Raw genomic sequence first — 24,496 nt, 5'->3', positions numbered from 1 at the left:
GCTGAAACTCCTTTTTCTGATCGACAAGAGAAGCTCCGGAAAGGATGTCTCTTTCCCTTGGGTTAGTGGGGCTAACTAACCTCGAGATGAACTTCACTGGAAGACCTTCCCCAACTGGCTGTACTTTGCTGTTGCTGGAACTGAGTGCCCGGGGTCGAGAAATCCGTAGTCGAGTGGAATGTCTGTAAGCCAGGCAAAAGCTCCAGAGGTCTCTTGCGGACCCTCCCGAAGCAGGACGACCCAAGCTCGAGTCACCGCACCAGAGTGCTGGACTCAAAGAGTGAAGGAAGCCCGGCCAGTGTCCAAGATCCGCAGTGGTGCTATTTACCGAGCGCTGAAACAGCAAAGTGCTGCTGATCCGAAGAATGCCCGTAGCTGCCGCTGACCTTGGAATTGCTGTGCAGGAGTCCTCCAGACGTCCTCCCTCTTCCCCCCCGATTGAGGCCCAGGAACCCAGGATCTGCATCACTGCTACCAGAGAGAATCCAGCTGGATCCTCTTCTACTAACCAAAGGTACTGTTCCAACTTTAAGGTACTTAACTAATCGTCTGTAGCTTGTTTTTCTCAGTTGAGACTTGCAGTAGCTTTATTCTGGAGTTGATTGTAGATCTAACTTTCACCAGTTTAACAGCTTGTGACCTTACAGTGATTGTTCTTCAAACTCTAACTTTGTGCAAGACTTTTCCTATCTAAGAAGTGTCTCAGCTCCATAGACTTTGCTGCAGTTGACTTTGGCTGTCCTGGGTCCCTGCAGACTCTTCTATTGCATTGACTTTGATTCTTACATTGTTTTTTTTAACTAATATTGTAGGGAAAGGTTTTCAGCTAGACTTCATTGGAGGATTTAAAGTGCTTGCATGCTTTGAGAACCAGTTTAACAATGTTTTTCCTTCCTTTAACCTTTCCTTTCTGCCAACCTCAGAATTTATAAAGTGCAAAAGTGAAATATAAATGCCATTAGTGTCCTAGTTACTGAAGTCACCTCAGGGTATATGAAGTGTGTATGAAGCATCTGTAAAGAGTATCTACTTGCTTTGCCTTGATTCTGAGAGTATTTTGAAGTGTATTTTTATTGTTGCACATTGCCCTTTTTAAAGAATGCTTATTTAAAAAGGACGGCTAAATAACTATTTTACTAGAAAACCTTGAGTGTAAGTGTTATTTGGATACTTTACTTGTATTGGTGAATTTCGATGCTACAGCTCACATTTACCAGTCGTCAGAGAAGTCTGGCTGCTCAGTCACTGTACCAACGTGTGTAGTACAGACCTATACCAATAAGTGGTTTACCTAATAACAAGAGGACAGTTGTTGTGTATTCTACCACAGGGTAACTACATCAATTCTTGCCTAACAACCGCTGTCGCCATCCTTGCATTATCGTCTCCCCTTCGGAGTTGGATTCCACCCAGTGTCAACTATAGGAAGGGATCTTCCACATCCTCTGCTCCATGAGTGTCTTCTCTGCCAGCCTTCAATTATGAAAAAACAGTCCGTTTTGACCACGGGGATTCCAAGAGTGTGATGCAGTAGAATTGGTTCAGGATCAACTATAGCGCCCAAAGTGCAGATAACAGTTTGTGCTCTGGGTTCTAAATTAAGATGATATTTTCTTTACCAGGAGCTAAAACAAGCCTTCGTATCACCCTGTTGGCAGGAGCTACCTCTGGGGAGTGTGGCGGGTCAGAACAAGGACAGACTTGTGTCTTCTATTTTAAACTGTACTTCTCAAATGAAAAGGTGCAAACTCCTACATTTACCTAACCTATGGGTTTTCCCAACCTAACACAAACTAACTAGGGTGCTCATCAGTGAGTCCAAAAGGAAAACCTGTCCTCTGTCAAAAGCTAGCCTATTCTGTCCCTACCAATATCAAAACTAAGGCACCAGAGAATGACTCCCTTCTCCTGTGGTCTGCTTTTCAGCAGTCACTTCAGTAACTTATTTGTAGGTAGTTTTTGGCAACTACTTTAATTAGTTCATACCATCCGGATTGGGCTTTTCAATTACTCTATCGTGTCCTTGACACCTTGGCTCCCCTTTCAAGGTTATTCTTCTCGCTCTCCTTGTTTATCGCACCTGTCCCTTTTTTCCTCTATACCATGTCCGGTCTTTTCCCTGACTGGGCCAGATTGAAATATTCCCAAAATGATTTTCACTTTCCTCTAACACTTGATAGTTACTGGCACGAGTATGAGGGATTCAATAACATTTCTCACTTGGATCCACCTCTTTAGGCTTACTGGGACAAACCAGTATGAATGTTTCATTAATAATGTTCAATTCTCTTCATCTTTTTGTTCTCACTGGTGCGAGTATGTCTGTACCAGTAATGATTCACTTGCTCCTAGTTTCTCATGTAAAAATTGTTTGTGTTATTCTTTCTACAATTAATGGCCGGTGGCAGTGGTTTACTTTTTCCTACCATTGGGTGTTTTTACCACGGGCTGCAATTGCAGCTGCACTAAGACACCCATGGGTGCTCATTTCGTCAAAATGGCCCCGGCCTTCTTTTTTTGCAATTTCTTGTTGGAAAGGTGCTTCTTAAGATTTACTCTGGGCGCCAAACCAGGTTTGGTCCCTTTGTTCATTTTGCCTTTGGCGGGATTCACTGGTGAAGCCCGCCTCTGGCTCCAGTGTATCTGGCAGGGGCAGAAAGTGAGGGAGGTGCCGACACTCCCTGTGGTTAATCCTCATGGTTCCAGAAATGCACTAAAAGGTGGTGTGTGCGCCAATCTCTCAGACTAAAGAGTTTTGAGAGAGATACTAAGAGTCTTAAAGTAGGACACTAAGGGTTTCCAGCAACCCTGCCCATAAGGAGCTGTGTGCTGTAGTAGTAAAAACGCAGATGCCGCAAAGAGCTATGGAGCTTCTTGAAATTTACTCTGCGTGCCAAACCAGGTTTGGTCCCTTTGTTCATTTTATCTTTGGTGGGATTCCCCCGTGAAGCCCGCCACTGGCTCCAGCATATCCGTCAGGGGTAGGAAGTGCAGGAGGTGCCCGACTCCCTGTGCTTAATCCCCTTGGTTACATAAATGCACTCAAAGGTGATTGGCCAACTGGCTGTCCATGGACGATAGCCACCTTGCTGTGTGAGTGACAGCTAGGCTGCGAATGAATGGGAGAAACCTGCATAAAAGGCGAGGCTTTTTGCTTGGAAGGCAGTCGACCACTGAGTGAAGGAATCTGAAGAAGAACTTGGAAGAGAAACTTGCTGCAACTCCTCGACCGTTGTTTTGCCCATTGAAGCTCTGCTGAATTGCTGAAGCTCCGAATTTGCCTCGCCTAGAGAAGCACTGCAATTGACTACTTTTTCTTCCCTTGGGTTGGTGGGACCAATCCACCCCAAAGTGAACTTGTCTGGACATCCTCTCGGAGCTGGCTGTACTTCCATTGCTGCTGTAGAAACCGAAGTGCCAGGGAGAGGAACACCAGACTGAGTGCCTAGCTTTTAAGTCGGACCTGAGCTCCAGGAAGATCCTTGGGACTCCCTTGAAGCAGGACTGACCAAGCCTGTGCCACCTCAACAGAGTGCTGGACCCCAGATGCGAGGAAACTCCATAGTAGTATCCAAGAACCGCTGTGGTGCTGTTTGCGAGAGACGTGAGAAGCTGAAACCGCGAAGTGCTGCTGATCGGAAGTTTACCCATTGCTGCCACCGACCTTCCATTCGTAGTGCAGGAGTCCCCAGGCCTCCTCCCTCTTGTCCCCACGACTGAGGCCCAGGAACACAGGAGCTACAGACCTACACAGGAACAGAAGCCAACTGGAAGCAGTTTTTCTTCTAACCAAAGGTACTGTAATACTAAGAGGACTTACCTCTTGTTATGTAGCCTTGCCAGCTTTCAGTTGAGACATGTTTTAGTTGCCCTTGCAAAGTTGCTTGCAGCTTTGCCCCTCAAAAGCCTCCCAGCTTGTGGCCCTTCAGTGATTTCATTTCTACAAATTTTTCTAAAAACATTGTACACAAATTTTACTTGCCTGCAAGAAGATCTCCAGCTCCCCTAGACGTTGCTCAACTAATATTGGCTGTCCTGGCTCCCTGAGACTCTTCTTACCTCTGACTTTGTGTTTGTGCCTTTTTCCCCAGGAAAGGGTTAACATACTTTGCATTGGAGGCTTCAAAGAGTACTTACCAGTTAATTAATTATTTGTTAACCTTTGTCTTATTCCCCAATCTAGTCTTTACACCAAACTCAGTATTGCTCTAAATGTACCAGTGATAAATCAATGCCCAGTGCCCTAACTAATTAAGGCACCTCGGGGTGTAGGAAGTGTCTGTGTGCCATCCACAATGGGTATCATCTGATTAGAGAAACTAAGAGTGTGTTTCGAAGTATATTTTAAGTGTTACATGTTTTGCTCCCTTCTAAAGAAGGATTATTCAACCGACTGTTAGATAAATTTATATTTTTTTATCAAGAAACCTTGTGTATGAGTTTGTATTTTAATAAATGTCATTGTGAAACTCTGTTACAACCTTACAGCTGACGTTGACCCCTCTTGAGATAAGCCCGGCTGCTCAGCCACACTACCAACCAGTCTACTACAGACTAATGCCAAAGGTTGGGTTACATATTGCCAGGAGTACAAGGTTGGGTTAGTCTCCAAAGGGTACTGGATACAATCTTGCCTAATAATAATTATTTAACAGTCGGCTTTAAGCGTTCTTTAAAAAGGGCAATGTGCAACAATAAAAATACACTTCATAACACGTTCTCAGAATTAATATAGGCAAGTAGATACTCGCTGGAAATGCTTCATACATACTTCCTACACTGTGGGGTGAATTCAATTGCTAGGACGGTAATGGCATTTATATATCACTTTTGCACTTCGTAAAATTCTGAGGTTGTGGAAAGGTAATGTTAAAGGAAGGAAAAAAGGTTAACAGGTTCTCGGAGCATGTGAGCACATTTAAATCTCCCAATTAAGTCTAGATAAAAAAACATTTCCCAGCAATATTAGTTAAAAACCAATTCATCACCTATGCGGGACAGTTAGAATCAAAGTCAATGGGTTAGCAGAGTCTGCAGGGAAGCCAGGACAGCCAAAGTCAATTTGGAACAAAGTGTATGGAGCTGAGGCACTTCTTAGAAGGCAAAAAGTCTTGCACAAACTCAAAGGGTTTGTTGTAGCAAATCACTGTTGGGCCACAAGCTGTTTCACTTGTGAAAAGTTAGAACTGGATTCAACTCTAGCAGAGCAGCTACTGAGAGACTCCACTGAAAAAAGCAAGCTACAAACAAATAGGTAAGTACCCCTTAGTCAAAACAGTACCTTAGGTTAAAAGAAGAGGATCCAACTGGCTTCTGTACTGGTTGCAGAGTTGCAGATCTTCGGTTCCTGGGCCTCAGTTTTCGTGACAAGAGGGAGGACGCCTGGAAGACTCCTGCACTGCAGTTCAAAGGTCGGCGGCAGCTATGGGCTCTTTTCAGTTCAGCGACACTTCACGGTTTCACCTACCGGCAAATAGCACCACTGTGGATCTTGGACACTGGATGGGCTTCCTTCACTCCTTGAGTCCAGCACTCTGGTGAAGTGACTCGAGCTTGGGTCGTCCCGCTTCAGGGGGGGTCCTCAGGATCTTCCTGGAGCTTTGGTACGTCTTAAAGACGTTGAACTAGACTATGGATTTCTCGACCCCTGGCAATCAGTTCCAGCAGCAGCAAAGAAGTACAACCAGTTGGGGGAAGGTCTTCCAGCAAAGTTTGTCTTGGCTAGTTGGTCCCACTAACCCAAGGGAAGAAGTTGTCCTCTGGAGCTTCTCTAGTCGATTCGGAGGAGTTTCAGCACAGCAGGGCTTCACCGGGCAGTGCAATGGTCCAGGAGAATGCAGCAATCTTCTCTTCACGATTTCTTTGATGATTCTTCCAGTGGTCGAATCTGTCGCCTGTTCAAGAAGCCGCTCCTTTTATGCAGGTTTCTCCCATTCATTCACAGCCTAGCTGTCACTCACACAGCAGGGTGGCTGTCCTGCAAGGACAGCCAGCAAGCCAATCATGACTGGGTGCATCAGGTTACCAAGGAGACTAAGGACCGGGAGTTTCGTGCACCTCCCTCACTTCCTGCCCTGCCAGAACACAGGAGCCAGAGGTGGGTTTCAGTCCTGACGCCCGGCTAAGCAAACAAAAGGGTTAAACCTGGTTTGGCGCGCAGAGTAAAACCCAAGAAAGGCATCACAAACAAGAAATGGTGAATAAAAAAGACAGGGCCTTTTTGACACAATGGTCACCCATGGGTGCTACACTGCAGCTGAGGAATCAGCCTACAGTAGAAATACACAATGGTAGCAAATTAAACCAATGCCACCAGCCATTTAAAGTAGTGAGGGTAACCTAAAAATGTTTACATGGGTAAGTAGTAAAGGGGCTACTAAGTAACCCCCCGCACCTCCCAGCACTACACATAAAATGAGTTGTGCAGGACCTACATAGGAAAAAGGTAAGTAAAGTCTTTTATTGATATAACTGAATTGAATCAGTTTTGCAATATTTTTTCATACGATGTAATACATCGAACAAAAACATCGAACAAAGAAAAACAAAACAAAAGGTTTTTTCTGCCCATCAGTTAAACTCCTATACAATAAAAAGTAAACAGTGCAAATTCATACGAATTCATTACAATTCCTAGGTGAATCCATAAGACATTATGTTTCAACTATACATTTATATATCAAAATATATCGCCCTCGTTTAGTCCACTTCAATTAAGAAAATAAATGCATAAATCATATTAAAAGAAGAAAATGAACTAAAGAGAACATTTTTCTTTAAAATAACACCATAGTATTCACCATATGAACTGTTTTAACAATTCACCAAAAGTAGCAATTTTCAACACTTTGTATCATCTAATTCATATTTCTGCCGCTGTTTGGTCATTTTGTAAGTTCAGATCGTTTAAAAAGGCAATTGTCGCAATTCTTAAGGAAGTAGTTAGACCATAATATATCATCCACCACATAGTATCTGATGTGAGTAATCTATACTCGTGTCTGTCTAAGAAATAAACATTCAGTGAGTAGATGCCGTGTGGTACCTGGTTGGTCCAAAATCTCACAAAATCGACATATATTGCCTTTCACTGGTATCAGTTTACGTTTCGCTTTCAGATCCCTCGTCTCCCATAGATTGGATCGCATTCGCAAAAATTGTACTCTGTGTTCATATGATGGAGACTTAAACAAGTATGGTTCCACAGCGCTACATTTTATGTGTAAGAACAGGTTTTTAGGAAAGTCGCAATACAGCAAGCATTTCTCCCTTGTGCAGGACCAATCATGCTGGAATATCTTAATTTTGGCTTTGTTCGGATTTGTGAGTAAATCATCCAAAGAAACATCTGCATCAGCTAGTGTTTCAATGACAACACAACGCCAATCAACCATGAAGTTATCATTAGTTGAGAAAACATACTCCGCTAATGGATTCATTTGTTTGTTCCTGAGGTCAAAATACATTTCCTAAATAAGGTTGTCACCTGCCATATATAGCGTGCGTGTTGTGATGTTAGGCCTACTTCAGTTCTAATCCAAGCTATTGGTAATGATTTAGGCAGTCCTAAGATACTTTTCCAGTATCTGCTTTCAAAGCGCAACCATATATTTTCAGGTATGTAAGGTTTAGTTTCGGATCCATAGAGTAATCCAGGGATCACTTTCTGCTTAAAATAGGATAAAGCAGGAGTAATGGAGAATTTGCCATATTTGGCCTGAATGATAGACGCCTGAGAAATCATCATGTCTAATTTGTTATTAAGACTTTGTAAATGTGTTATTATTTGGCTCAGCTATAGCAACTCCTAGGGATGTATACTGAGATGCAACTTTGTCCTTGTATGTGCCATTTTGGCATTTGCTTATTTCTTTTAAGGGTGCCTCTTCCATTCGTATAGCATACCATTACCTTCGTTTTGCTAAGATTGACTGTTAGCATGTTCTCAGTTACATAATCTGCAAGCGCACAAAGCAGGTTTTGGAGACCACGGGGAGTCTTTGAAATCAGTGCAAGGTGATCTGCGTATAGTAGCGCCGCAAGTGCCTTGCCTGCTAGTTTGGGTGCATCTGCTACAACATCTTTAAAGGCTCTACAAATATCCGAGATGAAAAAGTTAAACAAGCTAGACGCAAGTGTGCACGCTTGTCTTAATCCTCTAAAGGTCATGATGTTAGCAGTTAAAAGACCTTGTAGATTTAGTATAACTCTCAGGCTGGTATCAGAGTGCAGCATCTCTATCAAATTGATTAGCTATGTAGGGCATTTCTCACGAGCAAGTTTGAACTAGTGAATTAAACGCAGCTCTAAAGTAAACTAAAACAAAATAGAACGTTGCTTTAGATAGACGTGATGTTGGATTACTGCTGTTAGTGTTAACAGATTTATCGACATACCCATGCCCGGTATAAACCCTGTTTGATGCGGGTCTTGCTTGTTATGCGTTGTAAACCAGTTATTAAAGTCCCTTAGGATAAACCTGCAAAAGATTTTCCCAGGGATATCAAAGAGAGCGATCTGTCTGTAATTAGTGGGACAAGACCGATCGCCTCTTTTAAAAATTGGGACAACATATGATTTCCACGATAATGGAATAAGTTTCATTTCTATCTGATGTTAGAAGATGTTATATAGGATCAGGGCCCACTGTTCCGGGTGTTGCTTCATCATAAAATTAGTGAGCCCATCTGGATCTGGAGCTCTTGAATTTGAGGATTTGCAAATATACTCGAATATTTTGTCTTCAGATATTTGCAGATCACCAATATTCACATTTATTAATTTGGGTTTGCTCTGGTGTGTATTAGGGTTAGCACACAATTTTGTGTGGTAGCATACCCACGTTGCTTCAATTACACCATTTATTTGTATTGTGGCTTGTTTTAGGTGATTAGCAGTATTAAGAAGACCGCAGATGCGGGCTGTGTTTTTCGACACTATCGCTTTAAGCATCATTTCTCCATCTGCTTGATAGAGGATACATCTATGAGTTTGCACCCAGGCTGTATAGCCACGCTGCAGAGCACACACTGTCATTCCTAATATCAGCGGGTAACAGTTGTGCTATTCTTTTTTTTTCACCTCAGCATCGTTTTTCACTTGTGTACTTGATCATTAAAGCTGTGTCTGGGTGCGAAGTATGTATGGGTTCTTGTGGAAGCGTCTAGCCTAAACATTTGGAGGGTAGCATTATAAGGTTCTTCAACCCATTGCATTTTTGCCTGCTTCCCCAACAGCTCTATATTTAAATCACTGACTCTTGTCTCAGTCCACCTAAATCGAGTTCTTGAATTGTTGATCGTAAGGTGAGCATCATATCTATGCTGTTCACCCTTTTTGCTGCTGTTACTAAAGTTCCAGTGCATAGTCAACATTTGATGGTCACTGGCGTTCTGGGGTATGAGCTTAAACGAAGAGACATTTTGGAACGTAGTTCTATCAGTATATATGTAGTCGATGGTTGAACTACTATTCCCTCTACGCCAAGTTTCATTCGGTGGAATGTCAACCAGAATTGCACCATTGAGCATCATCATGTTGCGGTTGGACATGACACTAATCCATCGCTCATAGATTGGGTTCTTTTTCACTTTGGGACACTTCAAACATTGCAAGTATAACATTAGTTATCTCATGGGTAATCAAGATCATATTAAAGAAACTCTCTAGTTCCCGAAGAAATACCTTGTCTGATATTGCAAGTGGATTGCAGTATATATTAATTATTGCCAAACCACCACCAGAAAATGAGACTTTGACAAGTTGCATGAATATGTTCGGAGCAGCCCATGAACAGATTGTAAGACTTTTGACTGCTTTTATGGCAATCATTAGACCAGAGGATGGGCGGCCTTTAGGATTCGCTTTAGCTGCTTGAAAGATAATTTTGTGGCCGTTCCACACATGACATTCAACTAACCATGTTTCCTGTAATGCAACTATGTCAAAGGCATCCAGGTTGTTTTCGCCCCCAGCAGAGAGATGTGCGTGTCCACAAGTGTTCCAACTCGCTAAGCTCAGGGTGCCATACTGCAAGTTCGATTCTTATGATGTTATGCCAAGTCTTCTATGATCTTCAGTAATTGGATCCCTCCTCATCTTATGTTCTGCTTTTGGTATGTTCTCATAGATCTTAGTACAGGGCCATAATTTGTATTCGGCACCTGCTCAGTGTTCATAGTTATGGGCACGACCGTGGGATCAATGGCCAGCAGAAAGCCAATGGAAAATAATTCCACCCTAGCTTGCCATATGGTATTCCTGACAAGGTTGGAAGAGATCCATAAACTGACAATATCCAGATTTTCGTCATTAAGAAATTCGACCTGCTGAAAGTCTATTGAGGTATCCCTCAGTTCCACAATATTTCAAAAATCCCCATCTCGCTTGTCCTGTTTAGGTCATAGGCTGTGTAGGGCGAACGTCTACATTTAAGGATAAATCTATGATAACAGTTTGGATCTAATGAATGTCTTAATTTCTTCAATGAACCAAAGTGTGGTCGTTCTTCTCCCAACCGTTGAGTCTGCTCAGATTTCGACTCGTACTTTGGTAAATGCCTATCCTGGTTTAACACAGTGTTGCAATTAAATGTCACCACTTTCTTCTCTGCAGATGTTTTTGTCAAGGAATCATGTCCCGGTTTCCATTTCATAAATTAATCTACTCGTCTTTGTATTGTCGCCCTTATATCTTTCATGATGTCTACAGGAGCATCATTGGGTACAACACTGCTTAGTTTGACAGCAGCTGGCACCATATTGTTCGCTTTAAGGATAGGAAAAGTTATACTTGGTACTGGGTTAGACCGCATCTCTGAGGTAGGGGTATTGGTTATTACATTTTGTGATTGTTCACCTACCACTGTTTTATGAAGCAGGGAAATCAGATCATTTAACGGGGAGTGGTCCACAGGCTGGACAACATTCACTGTTTCACTTGTCACCGGCTGTCTGTCGCCTCAGATTGTTATATTTGGCACGTAGACCGCCACCAAGTGTTGGTCCAGTTTTCAAGGTAGTTTGCATCCGCTTTACAAATTGTTTAACAAGTGATTGTGTTACGCAAGGGGCCCGTTTTTTGGTTCTTCGTTTTTTTTCTGAGTGGTTATCTGTACAGAGTTCTCTTTTGTGTGAGTACATATATCAAACATATTATATTCCATGGTCCCAGTATTCTGCTTGTTAGAGGCTGATATATTAACTTTGTTCTTAATGTGCGGTTCTATGTTTGAAGAGACAGTCTCTGTATTACTAGCTTTAGTAAGAGCAGGTTCGACTGTTGGTGGAAATGTAGCTGAGCATATAATAGCAGCAAAGGCCGGCAATACCGTTATCATATCTTTAACCTCAGCTTTCCCTTCTAAGTCTGCTTCGGGCTGATGTAGATCTCTACATTTATCAATCGGCATAGATTCAGTTCCTGCATTACCACCCATCGTCTGATTGCTTATACATCTAGTAATTTCCCCCAACTTTTGTGTAATTATCTTTAGCTGCATAGCTTGAGCCGTAATTTTGGCATCCAATGACTCGAACAGTTTAAAGAGAGACATAATCGATGTATTTATAGCATTGAGTGTTATTCCTACTAATGGTGTGTGCATGTTATGACCGTTATCATTATCAGCAAGATTTTTCATATTCACAGATACTTTTTTATGCCCCACATATATATCGACCAGGGTTCTAAAATAGATCCAGTGGCTGCCACAATAGGTCGGCCCGGTGGATTATTCGGATCTTTGTGTATCTTAGGTAGACAATAAAAAGCTGGTGTCACCGGATGTTGTTGTGTGAGAAACGCTTTTTCATCAGTATCTATCCACCCCTCACTTTCCGCATGGGTCATGAGACTCATCTCCTCTATTCTGGCTGTGGGATTGCAAGGTGTAAGGGCTTGTAAAGAGTAACTCTCTCAAGTTGTTTTTTGATCTCAGCATGATATTGGTCGGTGCCCCACAATACCACCACTCATCCTTATCTGCTGGTTTGATAACAAAAGTTGTATTGTCTGCCAACTCTTTTATGGCTTTTCTTTCTTCTCCAGACAGATTATCTCTGTGTGTTTTTAGTCTTAACCAAAATCTTAATTTCCCTTATGATCTTATTTTCAGGCTAATGATCTCAGATGAGACCATGGACGATAAGGGAGTAAAGGTGGAAGGCGGTTCAAGGCCTGACACACTCTTGTCCCGTGGCTGTTGGTCATCATAGTGATTAAAAAAAATACTTCAACGGGATAGTGCAAAAGAAGTTCTGCATTTCCAATTCTGTCGTGAAAAGGTCTGCTTTATTGACAGGCACAAAAGTAAGGCCCCTACTTAGGACCTGAATTTCTGAGGCTGTAAGAGTATGAGTGCTCAAATTAAAGATGGGCATCACCATGTTTGTGGCGATGGTTGCCACTGGCGTGTCCGCATGCCATGGTTGCCCGGTTGGCTCATGGACAGGCATAGTTTCTCTCACTTCTCTGCAAAGGTCCTCATTGCAAGCTTAATGCCCATAGGACTAGTTACAAGCAGCACAGCATCATCCGTGAAAAATACAAGCAACAACTCCGATGCAAAGTATTCCTTTCGAAAAAAAGTTCAGACGCTTGCACACCAGGTTTTTTGCTCATTCGAAACTCACTGGTCGCGTTTGCAGCTCTCCCAGCAGCACGGAAAAACACAGCCTTCTGCCTTTCAAGTCAAGGGTCCAACTCCTGCCCCTCAGACACTCCTGTGTTGACCTCGGGACACAGGAGGAAGAAGGATCTTGAACACAAGGGAAAGGGACAGCCTCTCCACACGGCTCTCTTCGCACCTTTCAGTCTGCTCCACGGAGCCTCTGCTCCTATGATTCCCTGCTGAATTTCCTGCTGATTTCGTCCAATTTGGTCTCCCAGTCGCTCTCGTGGCTCACCCATTGGTTCTCTTTGACGCTGGGCTCATTTCCTTTTATAAACCTGCAGCCCCTTGACAGGCTGCAGGTGTGGAAGTCCAATTAGCCCTGCCTGACAAAAATCAACGGGACATGCCTGACCCTCGCAGCTCTTAGCAGGCATCTTTCTCGTCCCAGTACCAGAGTGGTAAGAGTGTAGTCTTCATTGCTCTTTTTTGCCTCTTCTTCATCCCAGTATTGTCAAATGTCATATGTGGAGAAATGAGGGGAACTGGCTTATAACAGACCATGAATGTTGGGAAAGGGTTGGTTGTCAATAGGGAAAGGGGGAATATCATGCCTCGCCCAAGGGTATTCCACTCCCATTTCCCAGGGCCCCTCCACCCACGTGATGCTCCCTCGCTTCTCTGCCCCCAGGGCAGGATCCAATAGCGATAGCCTTTCCCTGGCCATCTCTGCAGAGGATCTAAGGGGTTTTCTCTCAGTATGTAATAAAGTGACTCACGATGAAGACCTTTCATTAAAGGCGCATTATTAACAGCTATCTTGGATCTGTTCCGATCTGTGTTTGGTCATTTTGAAAAAGGAAGCTTTTTACATCGCTTCTTGAAATGTCACCCTAAAATGGGTCCCAAGGTATTTTTACAAAAATTCTAGTTTGTTTTGCTCCTAATAAATCTGTGACATAAAAAGAACACAGCAAGGGACCAGTGAGCTAAATACTTGGGAATACTTTGGGTCGATATAAGGAAGGCTGTATGATGTGCAGGATTTGATTTACATACATTATTTTCATTGGGGATGTCTTTATTTCACATTTCAAACAACTCAAGGATTTTCAGGCTTTTGGAAGCACTGTGGCAGAACATTTTTTTCATTTTCAGACACTTTGGAAGATACAACAGCAGCTTCAATTTTATTCCGAACATTGTGCCCACCGCACCGAAACCTGCTAAACACTTTTAATACCACTATTGGGCATGCTATGACCCACCAGCCCACACTGGACAAATCTGAACATATGCATTCTGTTGTAGGCGCACCAATGAAAATGTCAGAGCTCACCTATTATGAAATTGTCAGTGGGCGAACCAATGCATAGATTGTTCAGCTTGTTGTACAACTTACCCTGCTGTGTAGACTTGCTGCATGTGTAACTATGGTAAACGCCTCAAGCGAGCGTATGCGTGAAAACCGATGAGTCCAACTTCTGGCATCAAGCTTGGAAAGTGCTGCCTGTAGAAGTGCCTGCCGTCTCTGTATTCTGACGATACCTTTCATGTTGGGTTACTGTGATGGATTGTGATATTGTATAGACCCATTGTAAACCTGTCACCTGTTGTCTGCATTATTACTGCCCAGTCGTTCACCCACTGCATCTGGTACCTAGCAATGGGTGTGTTCTGAGCTGTATGAAATCCTGTGCGAAATCAGTGGAGTTCTAGTAGTGCAAAGAACATTTCTGTATGCATGAACTGGACCCAGATAACATGAGAAGATGACTCTGTACAAATCACTGAGAAACTAGCCTAGTAAACTTTATTTCTTTATTGAATTCTAGTCATCAGAATATAAATACAACAAGCAGATGTTTCTAAAAAATGCTGCCCTCTGGACCGAGAAGCACGCTCTCCAGAGCAAGGAGGTAAGAAGGCGATTTGCTTGGGCGCTAACTTGATGTATGAAAAAATGTTGTTTGTGCGATCCAACGATTGTTTCACCTGGGGATTGCTGTTCTATCCCTAAATGTCCTTATCTCGATTGTATGAAGAACTAGCAGGAGTACCCATTCTCCGACAGACATAACCTGCATCTATTGTTGAGAAATGAATGATCCTGTTGGTCACTATTCCACCTCACCCTGGCAGTGCAATATATCGGAAACTGTGCATTCTAAGCCCTTGAAACTTGGTTTTGAGACAGTGTTTGCAAAATTCTGGAATGCTACCTGCCTTCACCCTGGCCTCTCGGGTCAATTCGCCTGCCATATATTTTTTGATTCCTTTCCAGGTGAATCTGGTTTACGACTTCGTCGGCCGACCACAAACACACAAACAAATTTTAACTTTTGCCGAAATCCAGGGATCGGGGTCGGGGTGTCCAAATACATGTAGCCAGTATTGTCCGCAGGGTCCTAAGAGGTAACTATGCAAAATGTGGTGCAGATAAGTGAAATGGTGTGGAATTGTATAAGGAACACCTCACAAAGTTACAAACCCAGACAGACACATTTTGACATTTAATATATTGATAGATGCCCATTGGATGGAGGTTTGAAGTCCAGAGCTTGCAAGCTCGTCTTTTGGCACTGGCCATGCATGAATTAATGATTTGAAGACGTCTGTTGCGTCTTAAGCTCAAGCGAATTTGTATAGTGATGTCTGCGTACTAGACCACTACTGTGTAAAAGCAGTGTTCTTGGATTGCCTTCAGGATTTTGCTTTGTTGGGCAATTTCCTTTACGCACATTTTGGGAAAGTGGTATCAAAGGTCTGCCCACTTCACAACATTGAAACATTTACAGAAATGCAAAAAAACATTTTGTAAATTAGAGTTGTGTAGTGGAGGGGAAATGCAAATGGGTTTAGTAATTTTAAAAAATAAAAATTAACATACTTGCTAAAGATCTACTAACCAAACCAAGTGAAATCTCTCCATGTGTGCTCATCCTACTTTGTGAGAAATATCGACAAATTATATTTTTGCTTGATTATCATGAATTGAGAAATATGTTGGGTATTAAAAGTGTGTATTTTGCCCAACCATATCTGCACAGGACTTTTTCCACTTTTGGAGCATCAAGTTCATACTGTTGGAAGCTTGGAGGTACTTGTGAAGGGTAAATATACTACAACAGCGCTTGTGCATTCGACGCTATAAAAATTCAAATAAAATACAAAATGCAGGGCTTGCCGTAGAAGGGCAGGATCCTCTGCCCTTCTTAGAACTTCTAAGTAGGGGACTCGATACATTTTACCATAATATGCAGCTTGTGCTCTTGGTGAGCAATCTGACCTGTATGTCATTGTTTTATAGCAGTTGCATAATTTTGTAAAATGTATTTATATTGTTTAAAGCACAGACCTAGCTCTAGAATAGCGGAGCTCTGAACAGAGTGTGTCTAGCCAGCATTAGTACTGGGCTGCCATCTTTTAACAGTAGCACAGTACTTTGAGGTCTGTGCCCCGGTTTGTGTGTCCATTGGAATTGTCCATGGTCAGGTGTTGAAAGAGCCATGTTTTGAGAGATTTGCAAAATTGGAGAATTGTGGTGGCATGTCGAACCGACACCGGGATTGAGTTGCAGAGGATGGGTGCATAGTAAGAGAAGGATTGTTGGTGGGTCCTCTCTTTGCGGACAAATTGTGATTCAAGCCGGTTGGTCGATTTGCTGCGTGTGCCAGCACACATATGAAAGTTAGATGCATTTGTATGTATAACTTGGAAAAAGTTTCCTCTTTATTATTTTATTTTTATTTATTTGCATTTTTAGAGCGCACAGCTGCCCTCTGGCATCGTGGCGCTGTTACAAGAAAGTTTACTTGGCATGAATGAACAAGATGCAGAACAATGGGAACATTGTTGTTACAGACATATCTACAGTTCCGAGGTTACATGGGAACAGTGAAGCATAGGTACAGTTGCATAGCCATTATTCACGTTGCCGAGGTGTTTTAAGTAGGATTCACTTGAATAAGGTGGTTTTCAGTGCCTTTCAGATAACCAAGAAGAGTTTGGAGCTTGTTAGAGACAGCATGGTAGACCTCTGGCCGAAAAGAGCAGGGATTTTGTTGCCTGCCACGGCCAATGTCTGAAATGCCTTGCCCTGCCTTCAATGCCAAATGTCCCAGCAGGCTATTGACATAGCACAAGCGCATGTCCGAGTGCGGTTTTGAGGCATCCCTCAGACTGCTAACCAACTTTCTTAGGAAGGAGGAACTGGTGAGTGCGGTCCTCAAATTTCAAGATGCCCTTCCACTGAACCTTACTTCTTGCCTCCCATACGGCTTGGCAGGTTATAGTAAAAGCTTTCGGTTAGGGAAAATTCTTAGAAATGTCCAAATTCCTCTCTACCCTAGAGACCCCCAGCACTTTTGCTGGACTCTAGGACTTTTTAATTTTCAACCTGGAGAAAGTGGGACCTTTTTCCCACTCTGTTGTGTATTTTACTGTGATTTAAACACCGTTTCTTTTGGTTATGGAGTCTGACAAACTCCATAGGCATCATCTTTTTACATTGTGACACACAGCACCTTCAGTGCAGTGGCACAGGGAAGTCTTACAGATTTCCCCAAGGTTTAAATACCCTCTCTTGGATAAACTACTGTTTCCAAGAGCAGTAAAGTGAAATTGACTACTTAAGTTTGTAACTTTCTAGACTGCGCACACACTATCTTACAATAGGGTGCTGGAGTGGTTACTTAGTATTCCCTTTGTCTAGTTTCTCATGTAACATTTTTGTTACCCTTTCTACAATTAATGGCTGGTGGTATTGGTTTATTTTTAACTACCATTGGGAGCTTTTACTGCAGGCTACATTCGCAGCGGCAGTAAAGCACTGTTACGCTCACCTGGCTCCCACAGAGGCGTCGATCTGAACTGGACAGCTGCGGTCTCCACCAATGTGACGCGTAGGGCCGAGATGACGGACTGGATGTCCCACCTAGCTTCGTTTGCTTGGCCCGTAGGAATATTCTTCTGCAAATGGAGAAAGGGGATTAACCACCCCTGGAGTTGAGCGTAAATCCCCCCCACCCCCTCTGTTCTCCCCACAGATCACCTTTGATGTCACCTCTTATAGTCTCACCTGACGGTTTGAAAAGAGGAGCTCTCCATCCTGCATTGAGCGCAGGGGCGCGTTGATAACCAGTTGCTTCACTGGCTCGAAGGAATTGGTGAGTTCCAGAATAATATTGACTCCGAAAAGTATGTAGTTCGTAAGAGTTCACAAGTCTGACTTTCACTCTTGTCCGATTCCTTGCAGTTTGCAGCTTGACCCCAGCGAAGAGGTCCTCGTGGTAGCTGACGAAGTTCAGATAAGGATTTGGCTTATCCTACACAGTTCAATAAAATAAGGCCAGAATGTAACCTGTTGCTTGCTCCTTTATTCAGATGTGGAGAGAAAATATGAAGTTCGGGGAATAATGCCTCCGGCGGTAAAATTAGGTAAGTCTATTGTGGTGAGAGAGTTCCCCTTGTTTGTCCCTTTGTCTCACCTTGTTGCCCTTTTGTTCCCCTAGGGGGGCCGGGGTACGGCATGGATGCAATGGAGACTGCGCTGACCCGTGAAGAGGAATAGTACCCCCGGCAGTAATCGGGTAAGTCTATGGGGATAGTCACTATTGCCTCTGTTTATTCCCTTGGCTCACCTTTGCTGTTCTTGTGTTCCCCTTAGGTGCCAGAGCGCGGCGGGAACGTGCAGAAGGATGCAGTGGATCGTGAGGATGCTGCGAAGGCCGGTGAGTTCAGCGCGGCGCTGCAGCAGGCGAGGCGGCGTGTGTAAAATGCTTCTTTCTTCCAGCTCGAAGGCACGGTGGATCCGGAATTCAGGTAAGGATCGAAGGTTTTGCTCTTATTCTAATCTCTTCACCTTCTGTTCCTCTCTTTTTCTAGGAGCTACAGACTCGAGGCGGGCGTGGCAGAAGACTGGATGCAGGCTTTCAGACACGGTGAGCGTTACGCTGCTGGATGCAGCATAACGCGAAGCATGTGCTGCTCTTCGGGCGTGGTTTAAATAGCCTCCAAAGTAGTCCCAGGTAAGTATTCCTCCCCAGCCGAGTAAAAAATAGTCCCTAGGTAAAATAGTCCCTTCCAAGCCTCATTTGGCTTGGAGCTCTGCAGCATGGTCTGCATCAGGTAAGCTTGCAGCATGGTCTGCATCAGGTAAGTTCTACTCTATGAGCCTGGCGCCTATGGCGCCAGGACTGACTCTCCATATGAGCCTGGCGCCATAGGCGCCAGGACCGCACCCAAACAGCTCCTAGCAGGGGTTTTTGGGCTTGCTGAAAATAACTTGATGCCTGCTTCCGGGGTTGCTGGACCTGGTCTGGTTCCCCGGGGGTAGGCATCATGACAAGCACCCTTGGGTGCTCATTTTGACAAAATGGCCCCGGTCTTCTTTTTTCGCCATTTCTTGTTGGAAAGATCCTTCTTGAGATTTACTATGCTCGCCAAACCAGGTTTGGTCCCTTTGTTCGTTTTGTCTTTGGTGGGATTCACAAGTGAAGCCCGCCTCTGGCTCTAGTATATCTGGCAGGGGCAGGAATTGTGGGAGGTGCCTGAAACTCCCTGTACTTAATCCCCTTGGTTACAGGAATGCACCCAAAGGTGATTGGCCGGATGGCTGTCCGGCAAGGACAGCCTCCCAGCTGCATGATTGACAGCTAGGCTGGAATGAATGAGAGAAACCTGCATAAAAGGCAAGGCTTTTTGGCTTGGAAGGCAGAAACGACCACTGGACGAAGGAATCCGAACTTGGAAGAGACACCTGCTGCAACTCCTGGACCGTTGGTTTGCCCGGTGAAGTCCTGCTGCTGTGCTGAAGCTCTGAATTAGCCTCGACTAGAGGAACCCTGCATGGGTGACCTCTCCCCTTGAGTTGGTGGGACCAATCCACTCCAAAGTGAACTCGTTTGGACATCCTCTCGAACTCGAAGCTGGCTGTATTTCTGCTGCTGCTGGAACCGAAGTGCCAGGGAGAGGAACACCAGATCGAGTTGATCGCTTTTAAGTCAGACCCCAGTGCCAGGAAGATCCTCTGGACTTCCCTGAAGCAGTACTAATCAAGCCTGTGCCACCTCAACAGAGTGCTGGACCCCAGAGGCAGGGAAAGTCTGAAGTGGCATCAGCGAACCACAGTGTTGCTATTTGCTGTCAGACGCGAGGAGCTGAGACGCCGAAGTGCCAGTGAATTGAAGTTTGCCCTTTGCTGTTGCCGATCGTCCCGTTGTGTTGAAGAAGTACCCCCTCTTGTCCCCACGACTGAGGCACAGGAACAAAAGGATCTCCAGAGCCACACAGGAATAGAAGCCAGCTGGAACCATTTCTTATAACCAAAGGTACTGTACAGTCTAAGATAACTTGCCTCTTGTCTTGTAGCCTTAGATCAGTTTTGAGACTTGTCTTGGTTGCTCCTTTAGAGTTGCTTGCATCTTCTACCCCTCCCAAGCCTCACAGCTTGTGGCCCTACAGTGATTCTACTTTTTCTACAAAGGCTTCTAAAACATTGTGCAAGACTTTTACTTACCTGCAAGAAGTGCTTCATCTCAGCTATACTTTTGCCCTATTGACATTGGCTGGCCTGTCTCCCTGAATTACTCTTCTCTCCTCGGATTATGTGTTGGTACCTTCCTTCCAGGAAAGTGTTAACTAACTTTTCATTGGGGAGTTTAAAAGTACTTACCTGCTTAAGAATATTTGTGTATGTATTTATTTATTTATTTATTTATTGTGCAATAGCCAAAATTTGACTTTTAACACATTTCAATAAATAACTCAAGATAAAAAAACACTATAAAACGATATAAAATCCAGCACAAATTCTACATAGTCTGAATAAAAAAACAGCAAACATCATAAGAAAAAAAACAGAAATTCAAATCACTGATAACGATTCAATCTATTACTAGCTTCAGTTCCCTTAAACATCTTCCCACCTCGATTGATAAAGCCATCTCATTACCAGAAGATAATCTTGCCCAAAAATCCTCGGTATTGAGATAGGACTCGTCATAAGCAAATCTACTAAAATATCTGGCCCTAGTACTCCAGGTCCCAGAACAACTAGATAATAAATGCTTAATGGTCTGGACTTCATTACTAGGGCACCTATCACAAATAGAATATTTGTGTGGTCTCTTGACTTATTCTAAAACCGCTTTACTTTGACACACATCTCCGTATTTATCTAAATGCACCAGTGATATAGTAATGTCCACAGTGTCCTAGTTATTTAAGTCACCTGAGGGTGTAGGAAGTGTCTGTGTGCCATCCCAAATGGGCATTTGCTGATTTAGAGAAACTAAAAGTGTGTATTTTGGAGTGTATTTGTGTTCCTACTACATTGCCCCTTCTGAAGAAGGCTTATTCAAACTGACTGACAAATTAATTGTTTAATCAAGAAACCTTGTGTGTTATAGTTTATTTGGATACTTGTCACTGTGAATCTGTGTAACCACCCTACTGCTCACATTGACCCCCTCTTCAGAGAAGCCTGGCTGCTCAGCCGCACTACCAACCTGTGTAGTACAGACTTATACCAAAGGTTGCGTTCCTATTGCCAGGAGGTAAACTGTTGTTGTAGTGCACCCAAAGGGTACTGCACTAAATCTTGCCTAACACTTTCCCTCAACTGCCAGATGTGTGTGTTGTTCCTCTAAGGTACAAAGATAGAGGTGGCATTGGAGTTTGAGAAATGTGACATGTCTGCAAATGGCATGGGGTAGGAGTGCAGGGTTGCAGGTTGTTTTACTTTGTAAGGCTTACTCCTGCCTTCCCCCGACTGACTCCTATTGTCCCACTTTTTTTCCACCCCTTTTTTTTCTTCTTAGAGCTAAGCGCAGTGAGGACATCAATCGTGACTGGTGCTATACAAGACCACTTAAATTGTATTTATTATTAAAAAGTGTAATGCCGCCTTGTTCTAATGCGACAGACTGTGTTTCTCCCTAGTATCCACAGCACTGCGGAAATGTGGATGGTGTAGGGAAGGCATGGTGTCACAAGTATGACACTGACAAAACAGATACAATTTGTGACAACTTTATTGAAAATGTTGGGGTTGGAGAAATTCCCATTCTCCAGCATGGGGTCTGGCATGGATATTCCGCATCGTCAGGCAGGGAATCCTCAGTAAAAGAAAAACATTTTTTTTTGTTTAGTTTCTGAAAGATCTTTCTTCTTATAACCAATGACTGGTCTCTGGGTCATACTGCCCCCAGCCAATGACTACCCTCTACATAAGCCCCTCCTCTGGTAGCCATCTTCAGATTCTTACCGCACGTTCAAGTGTTGGGAGTCCTCGTGCTTAGCTCTCGAGCTTTTACTGCGTATTGCATTTTTTCAAAGAGATTACTCTTATTTTTTCGATCAAATCGAGCCTTAAGCTCCGTTGATTCATCTTACGATTAACGGGGACCTGTTTTGGAAATCTATACGCCCCTCAAGGGCGAATTTACGTCGAATTTCACTTCTTGGAGGATTCTGGAAGATCTTTGAGGTCTACCCTGCGTGGACATGGCCGAACACAAAGGAGACTCGATGCCCGTTGGATCCAAGCTGTTTAGGATATGCCCAGGAAGTGGACTACAGAACGTCTTCAAGGAGGATGAGCACTCCCGGTGCCTCTACTGCCTGCACTCCAACAAGTCGCATGTAAAGGACTGTGTGTTCTGCAAGGACATGTCCATCCGTACCATGAAGGACCGTCGCAAACGGCTCGCTGACTGGCTGGAGGCGAAGAGCCTGGCGGCAGGTGAGCCCAAGAAGTCTGAGCGGTCTTCTAAGACCTTTGAGGGTGCTCTGGCGTCGAGGCCCAACATAAGGCAAAGCATTGTGAGTCCGCGGGCACCGGGAGCACCATTGGTACGGGCTCCGCGGCTACCATGCAGGGCAGGGCGCAGCATCGCAGACGCCGTCAACCACGAGCCAACGCTCCAGCTCGACGAAGAGGAAGTCGGAAAACCCGGGTAAGCTTCGGGAGAAGCCCCGGTCGACCCTGACGGAGAAAACCAAGGGGGAGTGAGGCGGTGACCCTCCCCGCCACGCTGAAGGCCTCGGATGCGCCAAAGGACGTGAAGGCCCAGATTCACCTGGCTAAGGCTTCGATTGAGGAAGTGGCAGCGTCCCTGGCGAAACCAGATGCAGCCCCAGCGGAGACAACCTCAAAGCCAAGAGTTTCCCTGCCTTCCCAGAGGAAATCGTCTTTCCTGCCCATTGAAAAGACCCCGTGAAACCCTTGGCCGAGAAGGAGGGGGTGCAATAGTCCTACCGGACTTGGATATCTCCTCCGAGGATGAGCTGTCGGGCTTCATGTCAGTCTTGGACAAGAGATTCGTCGAGGTCAGGTCCTACGGGAAGGACACCGACGAGGCGGACGTGGAGAGCGACAGGGGAGCCGATGAGGAACGGCAGAACGACAAGGAACCGGAGGACACCACGCCACTCCCGAAGCTCCTGCCACAACCGCAACCACCGACGGACAGGTCCGAGGACATCTTGCTAGCCCTGCACACCCTGTGTTCAGAAATGGGAACAAGGATGCCTTTGCCTCCCGTGGACGATCTAGCGGCACCTGGACTGTTGTGAAGCCCTTCACCCAAGCAGAGGCGAGTCCATCCGCCCCCACCATTCCATCCTTCACGTCCATCCCCTCCTCCGAGGGACAAGACGGAGATGGCGACGGACGACGGTGGCACAGATCTCCCGTCGCCCCAACCCAGGCGTCTCCTCCAGACGAAATTGGCTAGTTTCATGCCATGACCTCTAGGGCCTCAGAGCTTTTTCAACTATGTCCCGAGGAACGGAAGGAGGGATTCCTTTATCAGCGACGAGAGGCCAAGAGGAAGACCGTGCTCTTGGTCCCCCTGTTGGACATCTGGGACGAGGGGCTGGCCCTCCTTAAGAAACCGTCCTCGGCGAAGAGAGACCGGTACGATAAGAAGTACCGGATCCCAGACTTTGCACCAATGTGCCTCAGAGCGCAGCAGTCTCCGTGACTGTGTCTACTTCCACTTCCCCGCCAGACGGTGAGAAGAAGATGCAGGATACCATGGGACGTCAAGTCATTTCGTCAGCTGTGATGACAATTAAGGCGGCCAACACACTCGCTGTCGTGGCCTGCTATGATAGGGAGCTTTGGTTTAAAATCGCCCCCCTCCTGGACTTCCTCCCAGATGACAAGAGGGCAGAGGCCCTTGAAATCTTACAAGAAGGCGAGGTGGCCACAGACATCGCCGACACAGGCTTCCGCCAGATGGGCAACAGCGTTTGCTTTCGCCGGCGTGGCTGGCTCAATGCCACCGACTTCCGTCGGGAAGTTCAGACGAGGGTACTGGACATGCCCTTCGACAGGAACAACTTGTTCGGCAAGGCAGTAGACGAGTCACTGCAGGCCATCAAAGAAGACACTGAGACGGCCCATGCTTTGGGCACGCTCCATCAACAACGGCGTCCTTTGGCCCTTCGCAGGCAAGTCACAAGGTGCCTACAAAGGATTCAGCGGCAGCTCTTCCTCTGTTACGCTCACCTGATATCCCCGGGGGCGTCTGGAAGGCTCTGAGATCTGGAACCCTGGATGCCCAATTGCCCAGTGCTGAATAATTAATCTTGGGGTGAGCTATCTGTCCTGCGTTTCTTGTGCAGGGGCGCTGGACGAGCTGCCAGAGTTGCTTCACTGGTGCAGTACGCCTTCCTTGGGTCCAGGCCTGCTGTGACCCCGAATCTGCTGGTAGGCAGGTAGATTTGTTAATTGTGAGTCTTTGTTCTGTTTATGGTGGGAATTTGTTAATGTTTTTATCTCCTTTTCGGGTGCGAAGGTCTTGGAGAGGCACGTTTGTAGGTAAGAGAAAGCGCGAAGCGCAGCGCCTTTGTCTTTTGAAGCCAACCTGTGCTTTC

General features: G+C 44.9%; 1 protein-coding gene across 2 annotated transcripts in view; it reads left to right on the top strand.

The window, feature by feature from the left end:
- UBE2T (ubiquitin conjugating enzyme E2 T) overlaps positions 1-24,496 on the top strand; it is a 275,752-nt gene that overhangs the window by 215,853 nt on the left and 35,403 nt on the right. For both annotated transcript variants that reach the window (XM_069633600.1, XM_069633601.1), the window contains exon 6: positions 14,446-14,529. In XM_069633600.1, the coding sequence (XP_069489701.1) occupies positions 14,446-14,529 (84 nt within the window). The remainder of the gene's footprint in view (positions 1-14,445; positions 14,530-24,496) is intronic.

This window comes from Ambystoma mexicanum, chromosome 13 (genome assembly GCF_040938575.1).
Source record: "Ambystoma mexicanum isolate Mex_15411 chromosome 13, UKY_AmexF1_1, whole genome shotgun sequence".
NCBI classification, from domain to species: domain Eukaryota; kingdom Metazoa; phylum Chordata; class Amphibia; order Caudata; family Ambystomatidae; genus Ambystoma; species Ambystoma mexicanum.
Note: the sequence above shows the minus strand (reverse complement) of the source record. Positions and strands in the feature narration are given on the sequence as shown.